We start from the raw sequence: 21,211 nt of genomic DNA, 5'->3' as shown, positions 1-21,211 counted from the left end.
ATTCGGCCTGCCACCTCGCACAAGCGCCCAATCTCTGCTTGCGATTGCTCGTCTGCAGCTGTATGGCATCGTAGAGCTCCACAAGCAAAAGACCCTTGTTATGATCTGGCGTTGCTCGAATGGTCGGGCAAGCAATGCACTGCAAGCGCTTCTGGAGCGTCCCAGTACTCGCACAACGCGCGCGCAACGCAGCTTGGGCCTTCGAGTGCCAAAATCTGCCTCCAAAGCCAGACACGACCGTCCAACCGCCCGCGGGTTCATTTTATGGAACACCCTGCCATCCGACGTGCGTGGTATTTACCCAGTACCACTAGTTCAAACAAGCCTGCCTCCCGTTCTGTCTTGCTAGCAGTAGCACCCACCAGGCCACTACTGAACACTACAGGTACCTTGGAACGTTTGCACCGCCCGTTTGGTTCTGCGAATTTAAATAAAAACGTACCAACCTAATCGACATTTGTGTATACTTTATTCATGCAAATGTAACACGGCGGAGACAATGTGCAATAAAACGATGAAAATGGGATGAAAGCACAAACGATATAGGACATTCGTTCCGAGAGTAAAAATGCCCACTAGACTCGAGTCAAGGTGTTAACACTGCCTGAGTGGTGAGTCAAAGATCAGATGGAAATTGAAGAGCCTCTAACCAGCAAATAGGCACATACTATGCTATGAGTATGACGATGAGTTCTAGTTTAGAAACCCAACACGTAACAGTCGGAAGGTGTAATAACAATTACATGATGATGTACTAAAACACACGATACGACCAGTGACTCAGTGACTCAGTGAGACATGCACCACATTCATTCACCTGTTGGTGATTGTCTCTGATACTGATAGGCAGCGTGGCTGCACTGACAGTTCTAGATCCTCTCAATATTCGGCGGTATTCATTTATTTTGTGCGCACAGAGACTAGGCCAGTGGCAGTATAGGAAACGATCAATTATTTTGCTCAACACAGTGACTAAGACCATGCACACATGCAGAGACACGAGAGAAAAGATCGTTGCAACACAGCGGTTCGTGTTGTTACACTCGAAGAGATGATAGCTGTAGCGCTCCTTGAGTAGCAACAACCCTTCCTCCATCCTTTCTTTTTGCTGTGTGCAAAAAGCGCTGCCACATGTAGTCCGACGAAATCGCGAAATAGCACACTTTCATTCTTTTTTTAAAGTTGAGGGAAAGAAAACGGTGAAAAGTCCAAAGAAAAGCCTTACTGTCCCCATCAAGGCATCAGGATTCAAACCACGAACCGTCGAACAAGGCTAGCGACGCTGTAACCCCTGAGCTGCGGCATAGTGGCGGCCATCATGGTGCATGAAATTGAATACTTTTTGTAGTTCTATTTTTCTGCCGTGTAGATCTACACCAGTACAGTACATGTACATGATTGTACAATCTACATCACGCATTTTCCAATCTAAACTAAGTAAAAGTCAGCAAAGAACGTCCCTGGCCACACTACAGCTAGCTACAGAGCCGCCATAGTGCGCCAACCTATGCTACACTCATACACGGCTACATGGCGCCCGGCGCTGCTCTTGTTATTCGCAAATCAGTCGGGAACATTTACGGGCCATTTTGAAGTTGTGCTTCAACTAACTTGTTACTTTGTCTTTACAAGTACAACCACGTCTTCAGACCTCCCTGGCCTAGCCCTGCGCTGATGTGTGATGGTGGTAGACTACTTCAGTACTTGTACTACTGAGTGAGCTGAGTCCTGCCTACACAAAGCAAAATGACTGCAGCTATGGGATTATCCATTCATGTTGTTTTCGTGTGCCTGCTCTCCGCTTTCTTGGACGCAACATGCGCATCTTTTATGCCGAAGGACTGGAAACCCGTGTCGTACTTCACCCACGGCTGGGACTGTATTGCGTGCGAGAACAACTCTATGTTGGCCGGAAACTTCGGCCACACAGGCAGCCATGGATTCAATCTGAGCGACCCGTGGTGGGTGACGGAGGTGGCAACGCGCTATGCAGCTGTTAGCCTCAATGCGTGGTTGGGCTCCCAAAAGTACAATGGCACGGGCGAGATCGGAACGGTGAAGATTGCTCGCGCCCTCAGAGCCGCTAATCCCAAACTGAAAATTCTGTTCTACCAATCACCCGAACGCGGTGACTTAGCTCCGTACGGTGCGAATGTCATTCGAGCACACGAGGACTGGTGGTTGAAGAACGACAATGGCGAGGTCATTTGGTTCGACAAGAACAAGAAGCATCCAGTGCTGGACCTTCGTGTGAAATCGGCGCAATCCTGGTTCATCAATCTCACGCTATCGTATTTCAGTAGTCCCGAAGAGGCAAAGGATCTTTGTGATGGGATTTTCTTCGATGGTGGTGGCTATGGCAACCACCACTACAAGAACTTTTCCGAGGCCAGTTCCAACGAGTTGTTCTATGCCAAACTGGAAACCATGCGCATGGCACAACAGATATTTACCAATATGAACAAGGGTGAAGTGTGGGGCAATTCAGAACTGCCCATTTGGACCCCTCTGCCAGACACGTGGCATGGGCCACCATGGGACTTCTATCTGCGGTATATGAATGGTGCGTTTGATCCTTGGCTAGGCAATTTTGCCGTTATCAATAAGGATGGTAGCTGGAACGTGACATTGATGGAGCGCACATTTGAAACGGTGATCAACGCAAGTACTGCTGGACACTCCATGATACTGCACGCATTCCCGGGACCGGCACATTCTCCCTTTACGTCAAGAGGAGATGGGGACAATGTGTTCCGAGTTCCCACTTGGTACGGTGACACACCAGTGCCGGAAGACCCAGCGGCAGTGAGACAAGCCGCTGCCGATCTTTTAGTCCAGTCTCTAGCTCCATTCCTCATTGTTGCCAATGAGAGAGTATTCTTCAGCTATGGATGGTTTTGGAATATCGAAGACGGTTACATCCCGTGTCCTGAGAACATCGAGTGTGGCATGCCCTCGACGTGGTACAAGGAATTCAGCCAGCCATTGGGAAATCCCAAGGGTCCGGCTTTGCGGAATGGCACAGTTTGGACGCGTCAGTTTGAACATGCCGGTGTCTATGTGGATCTAGCTGATCGTACAAAATGTCGTATTGACTGGTCGTGAAGGCTTGGACTTAGCCCGTGTTGCTAGTTGCCTTTCAAGTGCTATTTATTTGAATGCATGTTGGAGATATATCTACATTTTTCTAATTGTCCGCAAACTCCAACGCAGCCACTTACACACTTAGGAAAGTTCACTTCTCAACTTCAAAAACAGTCTCTTCACTGCGGTTCAAATTCACATTTACATTACATCATAATTATCTACATTTCCCATTTACCCCTATCTGTGTGCTATGGTCGAGGTGTTTTCGATGACACGCGATATTTTTGCTCCACGTTGGCCATCTGCATTGTCAAGCGACTCTTGGAGAATGCGTCCCGCTTTTTTTACTTCATCTAGTCAAGGATGATGAGTTTCAAAACTGCACATGGGTATCATTCCATTTTCCTGTGGGCGGTGATGGCATGCACGGGTCTAAGGTGCCCAATACGTGTTGACAAATCTCCATGACTCCGTGAGTGAGCATTAGATGTACTGTGAAACTCTCCTTATCTGGACGCCCGTTGTCGGAGCACGTCCGTTTACCAGGCGCCTTTCTGACCCGTCTTACCGTCTAGACTAGAGTCACAGAACAGTATTATTGGTTTTTCAACGAAAACTGTTTCGGGCAAATCCTAGTTTCGGGCAATTCCTAGTTTCGGGCAATTCCTAGTTTCGGGCAATTCCTAGTTTCGGGCAATTCCTAGTTTCGGGCAAGGCTCAGTTCCAACTTGCCTAGATTAACAACAGGCATGGGCATGGGGGACCTAGGCTACAGTGTACATGTACTTCGAAGTAGGCATAACCATGCAGATATGACTGAGTGGTTCTTGACCATTAAACACACGAGAAAATAGGTAATGGTCTCTGTTGTTCTGCCTTGTGTGTATCTGACTGCATCATCCGATCGCAGGCGCAATGCTGATGAGCCACATGACAATCACATGACTGCAGTGTTGCACTCTACGATTCCGTGGTCACCTGGTCACCATGGTCACTACCAAGTGTAGCATCATCGTCCTTTACAGGCTGATGTATAAATAATTAATTTTGTACTTGATGTAAGTAATCATGGTAATCATGGTAAGGCCAAGTAAAAAAAAAAGCTAGATGATCGTCCCCGTCCGCCCCAGTTTTTGTCAGCGCCCCAAGAAATATTTTATTTTTTAAATCGTGAGTTTTTGCCGAAATCGTTGGTTTTTTACCGATCGCGGATGCAGGAAACATGTGCACGCTTTGTTTAATACTTTCTTTACTATATGGACCACATACTACTAGTATATCACAACGTCAGTATCGATCTGCTGAAGAAAGAAAAAGAAAAAAAGAAAAAAAAAGAAAAAAAGAGAAAAAAAACCTTGATGTTGTTGTGTACACTGTGTGCATGAGAGGGTAAAAAGTAAAAAAATAAAAATAAAATCCTCCCGCCCTCCCCGATTTTTCCAAAAAAAAGGACGATCATCTAGTAATTTTTTTTACTCGGCCTAATAAAATAATAGTTAGTTTACTTGTAGGCTAGCTGTAGAGAGTGTAGTGTAGATCTACCGGTACTCGGTAGCTATCGCCGTACCGGCAAATGAAGCCTGCAACCATCAAGCTGACAAGCATGACCATGACGGCATGAGGACAAGGCACAGACTACATCCCGAGTGGAGGAAGATTTCAATGTGTAGACGACGTACCCGTTCCGATGCAAGGACAGAGTCACCATGGTCACTCAGAGGTGATGTTTTCACCATGGCCTCTGCATAAAGAACACAGTATCGATATCGTGTTATGTTGGTATGAGCCAAGAAATTATTTAGATAAATAGTGGGTGTCTGTCAGTGTCTTATCCTCTTCGAACCTCTCAATAACCGGAATCTGGGTCCACCATTCGCCCTCAGCCTGCAGCAATGGGGTATCGCGTTCAGGTTGTTGTGCTCTTGTTCACAGTTGTGCAGAGACAATTAGCACTAGAACTAGCGGCATCGCCTGCGCCGAATGACTGGAAACCCGTGTCGTACTTCACTCATGGCTGGGATTGTGTTGCGTGCGAGAACAATTCCATGTTGGCCGGAAACTTCGGCCATGTGAGCAGCGATGGATTCAATGTGAGCAACACTTGGTGGGCGAAGGAGGTAGCTTCGCGGTATGCCGCAGTCAGTATCAACTCTTGGATGGATTCCCATCACTACAATGGGACTGGAGTGAACGGCATGGTTCAAATCGCTCGGGCGCTGAGGGCAGCAAGTCCCACCATCAAATATTAATTGCTCTACTATCAAGCTATGGATCGAGGTGACCTCGCTCCGTATGGATCTGAAATTATTCGTGCGCACAAAGACTGGTGGCTGAAAAACGACAACGGAGAAGTTATTTGGTTCAACAAGGAGAAGACAAATCCGGTAATGGACCTACGTGTGAAGGAAGCTCAAGTCTGGTTCGTTAACCTGACGTTATCCTATTTCAGCGGTCCAGAAGAAGCCAAGGATTTGTGCGATGGTCTGTTTTTTGATTCGGCAGCATACCATAATAAATATGAGAAGCACGGTTTGTCGGACAAGAGCTATGATGAATTGTTCCTGGGCAGAATGGAGACGATGCGCATGGCACAGCAGCTGTTCACAAAGATGAATAAGGGAGAGGTGTGGGGTAACCCGTCGTTACCTATTTGGAGACCACCTCCTGACTCCTACCATGGGGCACCATGGAATTTCTATCTGCAGTATTTCCGAATGGTGCGTTCGATCCATGGTTCGGTAGTTTTGCGGTGATAAACAAAGATGGCAGCTGGAACGTGACAATGATGGAGCGCACATTTGAAACGGTGATCAACGCCAGCAATGCTGGCCACTCCATGATACTGCACGCATTCCCAGGTCCAGCAACCTCACCATTCACAAAAATAGGAGATGGGAAGAACGTGTTCAGGGTCCCCACTTGGTACGGTGACACACCAGTGCCCAAAGACCCAGCAGCAGTGAGACAATCCGCTGCTGATCTTCTCGTTCAGTCTCTAGCTCCGTTCCTCATTGTTGCCAATGAAAGAGTATTCTTCAGCTATGGATGGTTTTGGAATATCGAAGATGGCTACATCCCGTGTCCTGAAAACATTGAGTGTGGCATGCCATCGACTTGGTACAAGGAATTCAGCCAGCCATTGGGAAATCCCAAAGGTGCGGCTGTTCGCAATGGCACAATTTGGACGCGTCAGTTTGAACATGCCAGTGTCTATGTGGATCTAGCCGATCGTACAAAATCCCGTATTGACTGGTCGTGATTTCATGGACCGCATTGTCCTGTAACGTTATTGCCAATTTCATCAACAACCAGGTGGAAGGTAGGCAAGCACATATACCTCACACGCACCCTATTTCATATTTCTCATTCACTCACTGTATAAAACTTAGCCTATCCCGTGCTGCCAAATAATTTTCGCTCAAAATCTGACACCCCTTACCGCCAATTGGCCAAGGCTGGCCACATGGTGCAATTTTCTTCTCAGCAATTTTTTTCCAGAGAATTCAAAATATCGTCCAAAATACCAAGAAAATTCGCTTCGTTGCCATCGTACTGCGTAAGTAGCCGATATGGCGCCCCGAGGTTGTCATGAATTTTGTAATGCATGATGTGGTCACATACTGTACAGTTTACATACCATCCAGGTGTGTTGCTTTGCACTTCCGGGCCAGTCTAGCGCTGGCCTTTTTAGTTTTTACAATGTAGAAGCAGATGTACAGTGGTTTGTGCTGAAACGTGAAAACACAGGACTTCTGCATAGGAAAGTACTGGTCCCTAACATTTTTGGCTGCTTTTCGAACGTATCCCTGTTCGGACCGGTTTTCGGAAGAGCCTTCAAAATCGGATGGTTTGCATATCATTGTACTACTAGCGTATTTCCTCGATTAATAGACCCGGTCTTTTGTTTTTTGAAGAGGGTTGGACCCCTCTTATCTTATTTGGGCATGGTCCATTATTTGAGCACGGTGACGGTCCACTATATTTTCATCGGCACATCGCTGGAAATGGTGGATTTTTAACACGTCATAATATAAAACTTCTACATTATGACGTGTTAAAAATCCACCATTCCAGCGATGTGCCGATGAAAATAATTATAGTGGACCGTGCTCAAAATAATAATGCGATGTGCATGTACATGCATGTGTTGATGAAAATATAGTGGACCATGCTCAAATAATGAAAGAAAGCACTAGCCACTACAAAAATTGTAGTTGCGCAACCTAAAATCGCGTCCTTTTTTTGATCCACCACGTGCTTTCTTAGTGCACATGCACAAAGCGATGAACACAAATAAGAGACCGGGTTTCTTATTCGGGCATGGTCTAGTATTTTTCCGTGTGGCCTCTAGGAGGGTCTACTATTTGAGCATGGTCTACTATTTGAGCATTGTCCATTAACCGAGGAAATACGGTGCTTGAAGTAGTTCCAGTCCACCTTCCTGGTTTTCTCTGATTCAGATTATTCTCTGATTATTTTTGTTACCCAAAAAAGTCTTTTCTTATTACAATGATCCTTTGGTGAATAGTGAATACGCATGAAAGATTTAAAATCTTGTAGGACGCATCACGCAGCATGAAAGATTTAAATTAATTTACTGAACCTAGTGAGTGCTGAAATGCGGCCCATGGTTGACCATGACGGCTTCTGAAGAACGCATCACTCTCGCAGGCTGTGGCCATTTCACTGAGTGCGTTATGCCGGTAATCGTCTGGTGTGCCTTTTTCAGATAGTGAAAGGCTGTCGGAGCACTCCTCTGCTGCCTTTCTGGTTGTGGCCCATGCTGGAAAAGAGAGAATTAGTGGTCGATTTCATAATGCTCCAGGCTAGATTGATGTGAACGCTGTGGGAAATGGATATGGTTTGTGGATTTATTATTATTATTATGAAGAATGGGGCGAGGCTGGTGTGAAGACTATTTGCCTACCCCATGTGCACCAAAGTCACATCTGCTGATAGTATTCGTCTCTGGCTGTACCGAAAGCCAGGGTTTAGCAAACCCATGTAGATGGATGTCACATTATTGCTCCACTATCCTCAAGAATTAAATCTTTGGTGCATGAACATTGTTTTTTGGTGGTGGGGGGGGGGGGGGGGGGGATAAAAACTTGATGAATACTAATGGCAATGAAGAGAGCATGGGAAGAGGAGGAGATTTATATCGTTTAGCAACTTACGATGGGCTGGCCATGACACATGCATTATTTTAATATCGATCACTGTGCAGTGTCAGATGAAAGACAACTCACCAGTAAAGCAAGGCTTGGAATAAATTATAATATCACTCCTACAAATGGTGATACCACTCCTACACATTAAATTTGGTACAGGCTGGCAAGGTGGTATTTCGCGGAGCGGTAATAGTACTGCACTCCTATCAATAATGGCTGTTTTTGAAGAACTGGACGGTTTTCAGTGGAACTAGTTTTCAGCGTCATGCATTTAAAAATAAGGTGTGGCTATGCAAATAAACAGAGCAAGCGGTGTGCAATACTTTACCTAAACCTTTACAAAGCTATGAGATCAGAAGCAGCGATTAGTGGTCCGAAACCACATAAAAGCAGCGGTCCAGGCATGCCGAATTGTCCTAAGCTGATGGAGCCTGGGAAGGTTGGCGATTCGCCACCCCTGTACTGACAGGAATGCCAGAGAGTGGATTCCATAGTGACTCCATATGGCCATTTATTGTGGACATGGAGTGACCTGGGAAAGCTGCAGGGACTAGATTCGGATAGGCGAATCCCGTGTAAGAGGACATCAACAGATTGGAAACGGACGTGGCACTAGTTGGGTGCTGCTCGAGCGGCGGTACGTTGCGATGAATCAGGCCTGGTGAGTTGAAAGCAAATGTCTCGGGCGAGCTTTGCACCGGTGATGACACCGCAGCAGCAGGGTATGCTGCCGGTGATGCCGTGTCGGTTTCTGCTGCGCCAGTAGCGTGCGGGTCTGCCTCCGTCTTGCTGAGGGATGGAATCTTCCACAGTGCTGGCTGCAAATGCAGCAAATTCTTTTCTTCCGTCGCCTTGCAATCGTAATGCTGATACTGTGGAACAGTGGGTGGGTTGAAGGCTCTGCTATCTGGCTTTTTTGCAGCCCAGTTTGGATTCCCCGCATTGGGCCACAGTACTGGCCAGCATGGTTGGCATACAGGCAGTGGTGACGGCAGAGCTGGGTTGTGTGCTGATAGTGCGGCATGATCATTGGCGACTACGGGCACAGTCACAGGTGCACATCCGGACGAGGTACTCGCAAGGCAAGGGACACAGTGAACTGACTTGGTCACCACAGAACTGCTTGGCGTAGATGCAGGGGTTTGCAGCAGGTCACATTCCTTCCTGGTCGGTGATCCATCACAACCTTGGATACTCCTCTGCTGTAACAATTGTTCGTGCTGCAGAAGGCAAGGAAGAATAAATTCGAATAAAATAAGTTTGAGCAAAGGGCGAGGAGACAACAATCTTAGGAACAGTGGAAACAATGTGCAGTAATGAAAGGAAATGAGGTGTAAAAAAAGTGTAACCTTCTTTTCTATTTGTTACTGCACATTGTTTCCACTGTTGTTGTTGATTGACATTAGGAGGGCTTGGAAAGAGGACGATTCTTCGCCTTCCCTCACTACATGGCCGAACCACAGCAGTCTCCGTTGCCTGCAGACTTGGGATTGTGGGGTCTGCTCGGTTCTGGCATACAGCGCTGTGTTCGAGATTCGTTGTGGGTACGTGATACCAATGATGGTACGTAGTTTCTTCCGGTGCCATACATTGACGACGTCGGTTAATGTTTGCGATAAGGTCCGAAGCACACAATTATACAGCAAGACAGGCAATATCAGGCAGGAAAACATACACAGCCTGGAATTCAGGTTGTGGCGTTTCCATGGAATGCTTGCAAATGCCCGATTTGCAGCAGACACTCTGGCTGCTATGTCTTCTGCTGTGCCTAGCATACTCCCCAGCAGCTTCACCGATTTCCAGGAATCACCTTCCTTGGTCACAGTGAAATATTGAGTTTTTGCCACGTTAAGCTTCAGATTGTCATCCGAGAAAACGGGTTCACACACACAGACGGTTTCTTCCACAGATGATCGCTCGTTCTGATGGGCAGTGGTGTCGTCTGCGTATTGTCTGAGATGGATCGACGTTGTCAAGAAAGACTTACAATGCATTAATCTGTCGCTTCTGGCTGCTGTGCAATCAATCTGCTTCTGATAAAGCTGCTTGGCTCGAAATTGTTAACAGATGCGTTGACCTCATGCAATGAGTGAAATGCGAACTGTCATTATTATTATTATTGTTTCCACTTATTGCTTTAATGAAGTAGCCACATGTCCGTTCACCTTGTTCTCTTGATTGCGATTCTAAAATATGTTAGAATAATAGACCTTTCAGCTAGAAAGGAATCCAAAGTTACAGGTCAGACATCGCTATAGCAACCCTCACTACAACATAAAAATTTCCAAGCCCAGAGACTACGTTATAGTGAGATCTGACCTGCACAATGGCTATCCAACACTCACCTCCTTCGACAAGCTGTCCACTTGATATTGTAGCTCAGCAATGTACTTGGAGGCCGACTGTAGAGTCTCCAACTTACTGACCTTGCGTCTGGCCAGCTGTCCTTTGGCCTGAGCTAAAACGAACAAATATTTGTGGAAAGGAGAGAAAGGTCATCATAAAGAATTCCAAATGAACGAAAACATTTTTAAGGCTTGTGTGAGAATGAAAAGGAAGCCTTTTTCAAGAGTAAAGAGGAAAACACTGTGTCACAAGTTTTGCGTAAGGGTCTGTCTACTATTACAGATCGCGTTTGAACAGTCAGACGTGTGCAGTGTACCATAAACCTGACAAGAAGAACTTAGACATGACGTGGCATGATAGTGCGGGTGGTATATAGCGCTAAACCAACGGCCTTCCAATCAGGAGGGGTCAAGGTTTGGTTGCTCTATGACAGAAAAATTGCTGTTCAAGTCATAGCTCAAGTACTATAGGCCAGTGTTGTCAAGCACTCTCCATATTCCAACATCTGAATTCTGCAATATGATTCATCTGTACTGTGGACGAAAGGTAATATTACGGCTACATTTAAAAAAATAATACTGACAAGTGTGTTAGGAACATTGACGGTCAAGTGCTTGCTTCAAATTTGGAATAGATATGATTCAATCCTTGCTCACAGGCCCAACACATATTTGTGAAGAGTACACTTTATATTCAGCAACCCCTTTTTAAAGAGAGAGAAGCTATCACCACATCATACATTTCTTGCGTCCAGGCAACTTCTGGCTTTTCCACAGCAAGTCCTGCAGCTCCGAATAATGCTCGTTGATTGCTCGCACGCGTTCCCGTTCTCTCCTATTTCCACAATATGTGAGAGTAGAGTTTTGATTGTCTGGCAAAACAAAAACACAACAATAGTGATATGTCAACACACATGAAGGGATACACATACGCATGCCAACATAACAAGCACACAGAACAATCCTGTGATCATTACCACTGTGTAACATTCGTATTGAACAACCTGTGGGGCAGGTGAAGCATGATCACAGCGATCACTGATGGGCCAGATCTATAGAAGCTGCTGTCAAATAATCTATAGAGTTTAACGCGAATAGCTCATCAGTTGAGATGCTGTGGCAAAATTGCAGCACAGCGATGCACTAGTGATCCACTCTGCGTACATAGCGCCCATAAGCGGTTCCCGCACTTCACTGACGCACTACAATCACTTCTTTCCTATACTGTAAGTGCACAAACTTTCGGCCCACTCAAATTTCGGCCTCACGGGGCGAAAATCCTTTACGGCTGCATCAAACCTTCGGCCTGTACTGCTGCCGCCTGTATACACTTTCACACTGAGCCTTTCAAAACAAAATTTCAGCCAAACATTACCAGGCCGAAAATAGTCGAAAATAGATAAGCGCCGAATATTTGTCGACTTCCAGTAACTTCTATACATATGCAGACAGGCACAACAGGTAGTAGTAATCTGTGACATACATACATGAAGCGATCACCAGAAAGGCACACTGTGGTGATCACTTTATGCATGAGATGTTAAGTCACAGCAAAACAGATTTCCTTCTTCTTAGCATGTATACGGTTCTGTGCCGAGACGAATCCTGCGCTCTCTCAAGTTGCCACAACTGACTTCCAGTGTGAACAGGTTATCTACGAAACATGGATGAACCAGACCGTGCAGTATCAGGGGTCAAACAAGCCAGCTGGTCCTTGAAAGCAGCTACTGAGCCGACCAGGTAGCCCTTATAGCTGCTCTTGTGAATCCCTGGTCACCTTGATAGAAGATTCGGGCTCCTGTCAGTGAGACATTGCATATATCTAGGGTGCACTGAAATACAAGTGGTCTGTCTACCAAGGCTAACGCTCTATTTCGCACTTGATGGTTTGTACTGTGCACACATATTTTTTAATAAACCTACTGGTCTTTGTGGGCAGTTCTTCAGAAGGTTCAGCATCATGCGACATGTCTGCAACAGCACTGGATAGCCCGTTGTCAGTGGCTGTCGCTACATGGCTTGGCAGTGCCATCTGCCGGACGAAGGGATTTTCACATGACACAAATGGCAAAGTAGCAGCAGGTGGCAACGCAGGTGTGGATTGCGGTGTGGGAGTGTACGGAATGGTCGAGCAAAGGCTTCCACTAAGCACACCTGAGAAGTGAGTAGAGTACGATGCGTTAATCCACATGCCCATAAGCGCACTTGTATCTGGCTTTGGTGCTTGGTCGGAAGCTGCTGGAGAGAATTGTCCTGCAGTTGGTATATCATCGGCACAGGCTGATGTACTGGCATCTCGTAGTGTTTCACATCCCAGGATACCGAAGTCCTCACTTCCCGTGGGGGATTCGGCTGAAACACTCTCTTGCTGATCAGCACTATGTTTGACTGGGGCTATGCGTAAGTCACGCCCTCCAGCCATGGTCCCTGTTGAAGCCATACCGGTGGTTCCTACGCATGGGCTCCCTCCGGGCATCTCCGCGTGCCCTACGCAGACCCCCTCAAGTCCATCACTGCGGCCAGATTCAACCACGGCCAAAGCATTGATGATGTTCTGCAGTGGTGAAGGGATGACGAACGTTGACTGGCGTGGTTGCTCAGCAGGCGGCGTGTCTAGTTCTTGTGCGCTGGCAGAGTGTTCAGTGGCATCGCCGCTCTCTGTGAGTGTACTCTCCGGCGCACATGAAGAAGCTGAGCACCTGGTACTGCTTATGGAATCAGTACTGGGTGACATTTCCTCGAAACTATGCGGGGAACTCAACTGCCTGGCACTGTCCTCCTGTGGCTCCTTTGAAGACAAGTTTTGATGCAGCTGAGCTTCCTCGCAGCTATCCGGGCTTGCCTGGCATGAACCATATCCTTTCATATCTGAGTTACTAGCAGTTGGCTCTTGTATAGCCATCTCGACGAGGCTCTCCTCCCCTTTGTTAGGCGGTGATTTCTCTTCCTCAGCACTGACATTGCCATGATCAGAAGAGTCAGGACTAGAATCTTCATGTGCAGACTGGGTGTGTTCCACAACAGAGATGTGACCAATAGTGTCGGCTTGAACAGTGGCATCATTTCTGCAAGCGGCGTCAACTGAGGTCCTAAGTGGTGCTACAGCACACGTTTCTGTAATGATCATGTCCTTGTACGGCACATCATCATGGATATGACCAGAGGTGTCAGCACTACCAGTCGGCTTCATGTTAGTACCCTCGCCTTCTCCTTCAGACAAGGGTGTGTATGCTCCTTTCGAGCCGCTGCCTGGCAGTGTGGAGTTCTGCACCATTTGCTGTGGCAAGTTCTCTGCCGGCTTCTCATTGCTCAGTGCTGGTTGTGTTGGAGAAAGCAGTGGTGTGTTGCTTGACATACACTCTTGAGAAATTGCCAACTGGATGGGAAACAAAAGAATGGCAAGTGAATAGAAATTTGTTTTGAGCGATGCCAACAGAAGACAGCCAACCTGAAATATTGCAAAACGAATTTCTGTTACCTCGTTCCCTCATCACTACCAGATGCTAAAAAGATGCTACTGGTAATAAGTTATGAACATATGACTATACCGTAGTTCCGCGCATATAAGCCCACAGGTCTATATCTGGATATAAGCCCACCTCCGTTTATAGGCCCATGGGCTAATAAACAGACCCAAACACCGTTACGGAACCGATAGTACAGCATGTCAGTGCAGACTACATTACCAGTACCGGTACCTACGGTAGGCGGACAACCGCGCACGGACTTGTACTTTTTCGCGTGCCAGCTGCCTTCAAAATTCGAATAAAAGGGCTAAAAAACGAACCATTATTACTGATTTTTTTCCCCAGAAAATGCATTATTTTGTATATTGGCCCATGGGCTTATATGCGCGGAACTACGGTAACTTGGTTTGTTACTAAAGACAGCGGGAGCCACTATCATCGGATTTGAATGCTGTGCTAGGACAGGATACAAAGCCATTTTCAAATATTTGATAGACAAGAACGAGATCCATTGGATATGCTCTTCCAGAATCTAAACATCCGTAAGATTGACATTGATGCAACATCACAGCTTACATAGCCCTGCTGACCTTCATCACCACTATTCTCTCTGCTTTGCTGACAAGAGCTTGCTGCAGGATCTGCACAGAAGAAATTGTGCATCCCTCCCCGGACACAAGTACATACAAACATACACACACTCGCACATGTGAACACATGCGCACACACGTACACACACGCACATACACACACACACACACACACACACACGCGCGCGCGCGCACGCACACACACACACACACACACGCGCGCGCGCGCACGCACACACACACACAAAATGTACTTCCTCCGCGTCATCGAAATTGTCGCCGCTAGTTTGACTAGTGACTTGTCACTTGTTACTGACAACTCCATAAGCTAAGCCATTCAAAACTTATTACACAGTATGAGTCTGAAGACTAGAGTAACGTTCCAGGACAGTTGGACTGAGAGTTTTCATGCAGAGATGAAGTCCTCGTCGTTGCTGATGTCAATGGACGCAAAATTAATATTTAAAATATCGTTCCGAAATATTTCAAGGAAGGTTGAAAGTTGGTCGCGCCTCATCTCAAACGCTTCGACTTTCTCCACAGGACAAGAGCTGCTATGCTTGTCATCTGCTAGCTCTGGATGATTTCTACTTCACCACCAACGAAGCCTAGTAAGAATACACGATCGTTGCGAGCTCGGTTGATTACCGTCGGCGTAATCACCTCGATCTTGAAATGAACTTTTTTTAGTGGTATACCATGGTACGGCACCTGCGCGTGCATCACTAGCACTACATGTAGAGTCTACACGGCTCTTGCAGGTACAATCATGTACTGAGTGTCTCAGCCAGAGCGACAAATTTATCGCTGTTGCAGGCATTTAGTTTGCTGACCCCTCGATGTTTCTCCAAGCGCTGCCACTTGTTCCACGAAGTCATTCTCACCCCAGCTAAGGTAAAACAGTGATGAGACTTGAGTAAATGGCCATAAGCAAGAGAAATGTGCAGGCTGCAGCGCCTGACTGATCCCAGCGAGTCGAAATTACGATCGCAGCGACATCAGCGAAGAAATTGCGTCCAGTTCAAAAATTCCAGCTTCCAATAACAGAAAATAGAACTTTGCCGTCACCCTATACTGATGACTATCGCCTATGTCCGATTCCTTGCCTCTGGTACGAGTGCTGGTGAGTAAATACCCCGTTTTATATCAAAAGTCAAACTGCGAAAATTTCGATGACGCGGAGGAAAAACGTGTTCCAATAATTACAATCAAGCCAGAAACAGACTCTGTGCCAGAACTTTGCAGCCTAGAGAGCGTGTGTGGGCAGGCGTGTGTTTACCGCCATATTGCCAGGTGTGTCTTTACCACCATATGATCAACCATAAGTACAGCTGCAGTGGTGTCTTCAACTTCATTCAAGCCAGAAACACATCTGGATAATATTTACTGCACTTCAATACTAGCTGTTTGAGCTATGAAAGCAACGTCCAATATGACATGCACCTGTTTACACAACTTTCATAACAGGAATTGAAACGGAGAAAGAAAAGAACAGGAAGCCATCCAGGGACCTTTGCTATTGGTCAACGATGTTGTAACCATTAAGCCATACAAGCAGAAACTCTTCAACATTTTCCCCAAACTATGAAACACGCGGTTCACTGACACCGAAATTGAAGCAAGTTCGTACAGTTTTAGCAAAACTGACCTTGTTTCTCATGACTCTGCGGTGTGCTCTCCTGCTTGAAGTGAAAACCACCTTCACACTGCATTAACATTTTCTCCAGTTTCTTCGTCATCTTTCTCTTTGGATCTGGTATACTGGAGCAGCACGGGGCTGGTTGCTGCCTTTTCAGGTTCTTTGCATTCATTAGGCTGGCAGAGACTCGCAGTGGTTGCTTGCTGCTAGTGTCGGGTAACTTGAATATATCTCCCGGTATAAGTGCATCAGTCCGTACTCCCTGGAAACGACTTGCTGTGGTGAGTTGTAGGGCAGCAGATGACCTTGCATTGGCAATGACGTGTCCAGGATGGCTGTCTTTTCCTGGGTCGATGTTCTCCATTGCTAATGGTAACTGCGAATGGTGAAATGCGGACCATGGTTGACCATGACGGCCTCTGAAGAACGCATCACTCTCGCGGGCTGTGGCCATTTCACTGAGTGCGTTATGCCGGTGATCGTCAGGTGTGCCTTTTTCAGGTAGTGAAAGGCTGTCGGAGCACTCCTCTGCTGCCTTGGGTGGATTTAATTCAGCCGAAAGGACATTGGCTAGGTTTGCATGGTGTCCGCTTTGTCCATCTTGAGCTGATGATCCGGGTGTAGGATCCAGGTACTTTGACAGAGGTATCGGGTAATGGTCAGCCATAGGGTAGCCATTGTTATCTGCCAAAAAAGATTGTAAGAGATCACTGTTTGAAGATTGAAATACAGAGAACCTTGAATAACAACCCAGGGCATTACACCAACAGGTGAATATAGACTCCATCAGAATACCTACTGTATAATGTTTAGTATGAGCACACAATTCAGGCTTTTCAGGTATTTGTCTCAGAGAAAATTGTCATGCCTAGTAGCTGTTTGACTAAAATGCTTTTAAATGCGTAAATAGCAACAGGTCACGAACAACATTCGATCAAGGTCATGATTTGCAATATTGTCTGTGCATTGCATACACTTAAACAGAGATCCACGAATACTGAAAGCGAAAACGCTTTCACCCTGCGACTCTCAAAATTGTGTTACTTCAAGGGGAACTGATTTTTGATGTCAACCCTTAGTTATACATCTATGGCTTACCGGCACCAAGTCCAAAATTCGTGAAGCCTTCCGTGAGAACACTTTCAACCTGCGCATGTAACAACATCTCGTGGTTTATCAAAGTGCTGCAGAACTCCAATACCTGCAGCCCAGGAAAGATGGCAAAGGAAAATGGCGTACTTTTAGAACAAGTCACAACAGCTACCTTTAGAACAAATAAGTCATGTGGAGACAAGCGGTATATTAGTGCGATCAAAAGTAGCGGACCTTAGAACAGTGTGAAGAGGAGGAGGTTGGTGCGGCTTTGGCGATTCTATCTGTTCGGCGATGCTGACATTAGACTGTACCTTTGAAACCGTTGCTACTCAACCACACATCCTTCCAAGTTAATTGAGCTTCCGAAGCTCACTAAATGGCTGTTCCAAAGGAAAAATAAAAGGCCTCAAACCTGTGCTTAGATTGGTTCGAAATTATAGTCCCGAGTTACCACGGTAACACAACTGATAGTGGGTGAAGTTACCAGAAATTACTTGCGAATGTAGGATAGGAAAGAGAAAGAATATAGCAATGGTGCGGACAGAACTGTGGGCAGCTGTTCAGAATCGGCGGAAGCAGGTTTCGATTGGTGTTACCATAGTATGGGGTACATTGAGTACAGCATGGCCATTAGAACATGACCTGCCAAACAGTGCACAGGCATTCCTGGCCGAAAACTTGATCCTATTATGGCCTAAACAACCGGACCGGCACAGTCATGTCTGTAGCGTGTGTGTTGACTGCCATTTTACAGACAAAAATGTCGGATAGACACTTTTTAAGAACTCTGAAGGTCCATTGTAGCCTTGTCATCTTCTCCTTCCTTCACCAATCTGCAACACACGAACAGTCCTACATGAACAATTATGCATGAAACAAAAATCGAGTCATAATTTTGACACTAGTATGTATGAGTAATACTCACGCTAGACATCTTCGTTCCTGTAGGCTTGCACTTGGCTCGGTCAGCGCAACTATCAGTGTCATTTTCACTCATGCCCTCATCTTCTTCCTCTTCGTCTTCTTCGCTTCCTGGCACCATCTCCAGTGGGCTGCATGGCGACATCTGGACACCATCAAAGGAATAGGCAAGTCTTTTGCCGCGGTTCCTGTGACACAAGGACTTTTCACGGATGCGCACGATAGGAAATGGAGATGGCGAGGACGACAGCGAGTTAGTCCCACTAGCATTCGACACGCGGAATGCCTCTCGACGTGTTGACTCTGATGTTTGGTTTGCCTGTCGATTGGCCTGCTCTTGTACATTTTCACCAGTAACTTTAACCATGGGAGCACATGGTAAGGTTCCATGGTTTGCGTGTTCTGCCTTCATATTTCCGGACTTTGTGCGAAAATTGCTGTTCTTGGCCATGGATGGGACCAGTTTGACAAACGCCGATGCACAATGGGAAGACGAGCTAGACTTGGACGAGCTGCTAACCTTGTGTCGCTTGTTTTTGGGCCTGCGAGCAGAGAGTGCATTTGCGGTGTTGCCACTGTGTAGTTTCCCAGCCTTGTTTACGATGTCCTTTGGATTTTTCGCCTGCCCATGTTCAGCAACGGCTTGGCTTGTATGACATCCACTGGGTTTGGGAATGTTTCCGCAGTCGTCTCGCGGATTGTCAGCTTCTTCACCAAGCTTACTCGTAGGGTCTTCGTCACCATTGCAGTTGCTGTCGTTCGACGGAGGGTGTGGAACTCGGTCCTGCCGACAGTTTTTGTCGGTCGTAATGCAACTTCTCAGAGACAAACCGTCACCGCCAGAATCCTTGGGCGTGTCACATAATCCTCCATTTCTTTCATCACCATCACCCGACTTCGCGAGCAAAGCGTCAACTGAGACAATGTCGGAGTCGACGGGATTATTCTCCACCGAAATTTCGTTCGTTTTTCCGGCTGTTGGCGCGGCCATTGGCACTCGCTTGGCGCTCACCGACAGCTCGCAGAGCGGAACCTGTCCCTGGCGCTGGCGACACCTGCCGAAACGCCTCCGCTGACAATTCTATCTCGCTTGTTCCTTTGGGGCACCGTTTCAGCGCCACAAGAAAACACCTACACTACACAGCAACCTTCTCTGGCCGTGTGCCATCTCAGCTAGCAATGTGGTAACGGGCCGCAAAAAACAACTCCGTTGAAGGACTTGCGAGTCCGCTGCATGCGCGCATAGGCGCATGCTAGGCACAGGTGCGGTGTCTCAGTCTTCCAGAGTGGATGCACATGCGCATTGCCCTGTACTACAATGCTACATCCGACCCCCCGCCAAGGGGGTCGGATTTCAGTTGCCAGCACTGTCCTTACAACTACAAGAACTTGAAGAAGTAGTGTTTAGCAAACCCGTGCTTTTACAACGTAACCAGTTACCATGGTTACCTGTCGGGTGTTTCGCAGTGGCCACTCCGGCACTCGTCAAGATGGCGGCAAATCCGAGAGTACAAAAATTTCGACTCTGCCTATGTGCATGGCGGATGCGAATCTCGCAAGTGCATGCAAAATCTAGCATTCTGCAGAGCTGGGAAGAGCAAGTGTGTAGCCAGTACTGTGTAGGAACGAACGACGACCTTTTCCGAGAGAGAATGTGGCTCTTTTCATCCCAACATTTTACTCGCCACGCTCTCCCTCCCAGCTTATTGATACGAGTATGTGCTACCGAGTAGAAGTCTCCATCTTCAGAGTAGGCCAGGCAGAATCGCAAGGTTGAAATACTTGCTCACTTGGTTTTTTGGTCCAGTTTGAGGTGTTGATGTGATCGTTGTGTACAACTCGAAGTGACAAACTTGAGACCCCCGCGCCACAAAAAACTAAGGCGCGCCACAAAGTTTCGTTTGGCTGTTCAATGAAAGGACGTATGGAAGCAGGGATAAAAACTATCGTGGCTGCCGGCAAAACTCCTAGTAATGTAATAAACGGGGGTGTGACTTTGGTAATTCCAAGGAGAATGTACGCACGGCCATTCCACAACGAAGACGAACTACGAGCTCAAAAACACTCCGATTTTCAAACAAACGACGCAGGAACGAAGACATGGCCACAGTGTTCCTGTGTGGCCTTCAAAACACCTAATTTTACTTCGATAGCGGCTGGTTCAGGGCAAATTCAGGCCCAATTCGACAGCGTCGTACCGCTCAGATTCGCCCAAAACACAAGGAAATTAAATGTACGGTAGATCCAAATGCGTACGCATTTTGCGTAGACCTACGGGGACGACTGGCCAGAGTTCATGCACAGCTAGCTGCAAACACCCGGTACCCGTGATATATACATGTCGTTACGTTTACGACTCCCTGTACTGTAGATCTACTGGACATACCGGTAATCAACCACTGGCTAGGCCCCCGCCCCCCCCCCCCCCCCCCGTGTAATATGCCGGCATTTTTTTAGCATTTTCGGTACAATCCGCGAACCCAGCACTTTGGGCTCGTGTCGTGATGCAGCATTTTGGGGGAAACGGAGCACTTGGCCGTTGTGTATCAAAATTGAGAGAAGAAAACTTCCCAAACAAGAACGTCACTTCCGCATTCCGTGGGTTAGCTTCTTGTTGAGTAGTTTATGAATTGTTTACCATGGCAGACTCGAGCAAGTTATTGAGTATTTTCTGACTCCCTGGTTTTGGCGGCGTGTAGCTGAGGATGACAAAAAAAGTGAGCATTTTCCGAGCATTTTCGGCAAGGTCTGGGAGCATTTTGGGCAAGGTTTACGAGAATTTCCCAAAAGCATTCTCGGCAAAGTTTCGGGCATATTACACCGGGGCCTACCACTGGCTGTGGTGTAGATCTACTTGGATCCTTTTTGGCTTTTGAAATTATTATTTGCACAAAAT

At 46.8% G+C, this 21,211-nt stretch overlaps 1 protein-coding gene across 1 annotated transcript; it reads right to left on the bottom strand.

The window, feature by feature from the left end:
• Nucleotides 1–8,195: 8,195 nt before the first annotated feature.
• LOC135816566 (uncharacterized) lies at nucleotides 8,196–19,482 on the bottom strand. The gene is made up of 8 exons (XM_065329761.1): nucleotides 18,320–19,482; nucleotides 17,398–17,500; nucleotides 16,309–16,983; nucleotides 14,647–14,711; nucleotides 12,527–13,979; nucleotides 11,344–11,475; nucleotides 10,604–10,716; nucleotides 8,196–9,478 (listed from the first exon to the last, which is right to left on the bottom strand). The coding sequence occupies exons 1-8, from the start codon at nucleotides 19,304–19,306 to the stop codon at nucleotides 8,675–8,677; spliced, it is 4,332 nt and encodes a 1,443-aa protein (XP_065185833.1). The 5' UTR covers nucleotides 19,307–19,482; the 3' UTR covers nucleotides 8,196–8,674.
• Nucleotides 19,483–21,211: the final 1,729 nt, after the last annotated feature.

Source organism: Sycon ciliatum, chromosome 5 (genome assembly GCF_964019385.1).
Source record: "Sycon ciliatum chromosome 5, ocSycCili1.1, whole genome shotgun sequence".
In the NCBI taxonomy this organism is placed as follows: domain Eukaryota; kingdom Metazoa; phylum Porifera; class Calcarea; order Leucosolenida; family Sycettidae; genus Sycon; species Sycon ciliatum.
This window is presented reverse-complemented; position numbering and strand designations above follow the sequence as displayed.

What these genes read in the sequence shown, in the direction of transcription:
- LOC135816566 (XM_065329761.1), bottom strand. Translation starts at nt 19,306, where the DNA reads ATGGCCGCGCCAACAGCCGGAAAAACGAACGAAATTTCGGTGGAGAAT. An exon ending in ATGAAGGTCAGCAGGGCTAT is followed by an intron (nt 13,980 to 14,646) that starts GTAAGCTGTGAT and finishes TTTCCCATCCAG; the next exon opens with TTGGCAATTTCTCAAGAGTG. An exon ending in AGAACTGCCCACAAAGACCA is followed by an intron (nt 11,476 to 12,526) that starts GTAGGTTTATTA and finishes TTGTTTTGCCAG; the next exon opens with ACAATCAAAACTCTACTCTC.